Source organism: Chenopodium quinoa, unplaced genomic scaffold (genome assembly GCF_001683475.1).
Source record: "Chenopodium quinoa cultivar QQ74 unplaced genomic scaffold, ASM168347v1, whole genome shotgun sequence".
In the NCBI taxonomy this organism is placed as follows: Eukaryota; Viridiplantae; Streptophyta; class Magnoliopsida; order Caryophyllales; family Amaranthaceae; genus Chenopodium; species Chenopodium quinoa.
This window is the reverse complement of record NW_018742390.1, coordinates 7,278,765-7,282,733: the sequence shown is the minus strand read 5'-3', so window position 1 is coordinate 7,282,733 and position 3,969 is coordinate 7,278,765. Positions and strand designations below refer to the sequence as shown.

The following is a 3,969-nucleotide window of genomic DNA, read 5'->3' as shown; positions in this document are numbered from 1 at the left end:
ACCAGTAATTTTCCGCATGTTAGCACGTTAGTGAAAGTGAAGAAAGGACCTAAAGCACCTAATAATCTGATATGCCTCGGAATCAATCTTCTATGCTTCAATTTTCCAATTAGCTTTTGCCTATTGTTCTAACTTTAAAATTGAATTACAATTAGATGATAGGCCATTTATATTAAATAAATTGAAGAAAAAAAAAAAATTAAGGTAATGTCAGCTCCTTGGTTTAACAATTTTCAGCAACAATATTCCCAAAGAAAAATAAATTAAATGTGTAAAAACTTATTTGGGACACAAAGAGCATTACTAAAATGGAGAATACATTAATACATGATATAAAACTACAAGATTGAACTAACCCATTTGCAACAACATGATACCAATGCAAATGTGTCACCTCACCTCTTTAGGATTTATTCTAGTACTATTCGTATTAAAATACAAGACAAATTAAAAATCAAATAAACATAGTAAATTTGTAACTTAGGCCTCATATTGATCAACATCAGTTAAAGCAGCCAGAACTTCAGCAACTTCAGCATTGTGATCTTCATGGCAGCAGATGAATGATTCGTTTTTATGCATAGGGCGACGACAGTCAGGGCAAGGCATACTTCTTGGAATTCTCATACCAGAGGGGAACAGAATCCTATGACATGGATATTCCTCCATATGAAGCTTTGTGTAATGGTTTCCGAACCCCACATCGAATCCATTTCTTATAGCTGGTTCCTTCCACTTCTCGAGTTCTTCAAGAGTCACCATGGCCACCTTACCCTGACCATGGACAATGATCCTTGAGCCTTTGGCTAGCACTACCCATCCGCTGTGTGATTTGTCATGACTGTGGAGCTTTTGTATCTCTTGCCATATGGTATCTTCATGGTCATGGACATTACCTAGTTGAATCTTCGAGTAGATCATGCTCTCGATTCTTGTCCAGAAGTACCAAACAAAGGTTGGGTCTTGCCAGCAATGGCTCAGCTGCTCCATTATTATAGATGCACAAATTTTGTGCACCTCCTCCTTGGTATGGCTCCTACCAACATAGACCATTTCAAGAGGAATTTGCAGAGTTCGCGCTACAGCTCGTGCCTCATTAGTGAATTGTCTGATCCATGTTAGGTCGTCAGCTCCATACAAGAGAATGTACTTTTCTTCTCTGATCTGATGTTAGCATATTTATATGAGGTTAGATTATGTAATATTACATAGGAGATTCTAAAATTTATATAATTGACACGTACAGTCAAACATGACACATATGTCAATGTACTAATTTAACATTAGATATATATAATTAAATTTAAGTAAAAATATAAATGAAATGATTTTATGAAACATTATATTAATACCTATTCAACATTTTTTATATAATACTATAAACAAAGATCAAAGTTAGTGTATGAATACTGAAAAAAAAAGTAAAACATGTTAATTATTCCGGAACGAAGGGAGTAAGAATTTGTAAAATAGTGAAGGAAAATTACCCAGTCTAGAATTTTCTGATCAATACCATTAACCAGCAGTTCAAGCTTCCATGTTTCCTGCTCCCAAAGCGCCTCCTCCCTTGCGTGTGTGAACGGGAAAGCTTGATTTTTCCAGATCCACATCATGTGGATTGCATTCGGGCTCAGAACTTTTCCCTGAGGATCGAGCACCACAAGCATAGGCTTACCATGAAAGTTCCAATCATCTGTCAGAAACCTGATGACTGCATTTCTGATTAATGAAGGATTATGAACAGAGTACCAGGGCATTGAGTCTTTTAAGTTCTCAAGCTTAACTTTCATGGGATCAGTCCATTGTAGAGAACTGTCAATTATTGGGATCCAGACAACCTCATATTCATGGACCTTTGATTCAATGTAACTTTGCTCTAGAATAGATAGCTCTTCATGAGTGATATCGAGGCCTGATATGAGTAACAACACATTCTTCCTCCTCAAAATCTCAAGGGGGACCTGAAAAATAGTAAAATTATGAGTATAATTTTCCATGAGTTGATAGCCATGTCAAAATGTTGGAACGATTATTAATTGATTCATAGTGACAGAAGTTTCGAGCACAAACCCTTTTCTTTGCAGGACCATCATACAGTGGTGGCATATCATCATCAGCATAGATCAAGGTCCTTAGGATCTTCATGTTGTCAATATGCATTTTATCATTCATGATTTCCTTGGTCATATTATAAGAATTAATATGCTCCTTCTCATCTGTACAACAAAACAATGTCTTTCATTAGCTCAATCTTTAGACATTATTATATAAACATCATGCTAGATTAGAAGTAAGAAATTTGATTAAATCTAACCTATTAATCTATACAAGTTAGTCAAGGTTTTCCTGTAATGATCGCTGATAGTTTTAAGCTTGTAGACCTCAGATGAATTAGCCTTGCTAATTCTGTCAAGAAAAGAAAATGAATGAGGAAACCTTCTGTTATTGATTCTTGCATTAGGCGACGTATTATTGTATACTCATCATTTAACTTACCCAACTCCCTCGTTGATCATGGTAGAAAATCGAGTAATTTGTCTTGCAACAGCCACAGCACTTCTGATTATCCAATAAACAGCTATCGGAATTTGACTCATTGCAGCCTTGACTTCAGGATCTTCATCTGTGATATACACAGCGGGAATTTCTCCAAACTCAATTATGCATCTGGTTGTATCTTGTATGACCCTTGTTAAATGATTAGTGGCTTCGAACAGGTTTCTGGCAACCACATCATTTGTGCGCAGTTTTGAAATCGAATATGCAAGTTCATTCGTTAATGTATTTTTGATAACAAGCCAGATCCTTCCTACAGTTACAGCAACAGCTGCTAATGTAATAACCACCTTGGCTTCCCAAGATAAGTGTTGCAAAATATGTAACACTGAGAGGGTGGTTTCGTGTTGATCAGGGTGATTTCGGTTCATCTGCATCAGTTTTATTGGCATTAACACTAACAGTAAAACAATTTCAGCAACTAATTTAAGGAAACTGCAGACATTCTTGTGAATGTTAATATAAAGGTTGATTGTATAAAAATAATTTGAGACAAATGAAAATGACTGGTGTAAAACTTAGTTTAGGATAACGGAAGTATTGTGTTTCGACTTTAAGTTAGGGTCTCTGTAAGAGAATTTTAAAATTAGGAAGTGTGTTACTTAGAAAACACGGCTACTTTAGAAATGTGTACATGTTACTATAACAAAAATGCAACACTAGTAGTGTAGTACCTCAGAAGATATCCAATCAACAAGGAGTGGCAAATCCGGAATTTCTGAATGAACATCATCATGGGATTCATAGGTAACTCTGCTTCCTTTGGCCTCAGTCTGACCATATACGAAGATCAGAAAAAATTTATCAGAAAACATGAACGCTAAAATTGAGCACGAATAAATAAGAAACATAAACAAGTAGAAGAAAAAACATTGATACCAATGGACGACTTCCAGTAACTTGAGTATCATCAACACGGCTGATGATTTCCTCAACAAGATAGAAAAGGGGTCTGACATCAAAATTACGAGCATCGGGGTTGTGCAGCTGCTCAATCTGTTTTGAGAGGGCATAATCATCAGATGTCAAGAAGATGCCTCCTCGTTCGGAACCCTGTGACAGTAGTGTCTTGCTACTATCAAATGGTACAGGGGTCATTTGAACCGGGGCGTATGCCATGGTGGCTATTAACCCAATTATACACCCCTGTGGTTCAGAATTGAGAAATCTGAGAATGTGCAGTGTTTGTGTATTTAGTTTTGCAACTTGCTGGTGTTTCTTATTATAGCATTGTTTCAGGAATAAAGCATTGTGTATCAATTACTATCTTTTATTAAAGTTTAGTTTGTACAAATATTCTTTAATTGTTTAATGGAAAACTTAGATTCTGTCTCTGAATCACAGTTTAACCTTTACACTACTGTGGGAATCTGGATACAAAGATCAGATGTTATTTAACACAAATAATTTCAG

General features: G+C 35.9%; 1 protein-coding gene across 1 annotated transcript; it reads right to left on the bottom strand.

The window, feature by feature from the left end:
* Nucleotides 1-122: 122 nt before the first annotated feature.
* On the bottom strand, nucleotides 123-3,745 carry LOC110700568 (protein SIEVE ELEMENT OCCLUSION B-like). Its single transcript, XM_021878125.1, has 7 exons — nucleotides 3,436-3,745; nucleotides 3,231-3,329; nucleotides 2,497-2,927; nucleotides 2,315-2,406; nucleotides 2,071-2,216; nucleotides 1,488-1,961; nucleotides 123-1,164 (listed from the first exon to the last, which is right to left on the bottom strand). The coding sequence occupies exons 1-7, from the start codon at nucleotides 3,673-3,675 to the stop codon at nucleotides 481-483; spliced, it is 2,166 nt and encodes a 721-aa protein (XP_021733817.1). The 5' UTR covers nucleotides 3,676-3,745; the 3' UTR covers nucleotides 123-480.
* Between the last annotated feature and the right edge of the window lie 224 nt (nucleotides 3,746-3,969).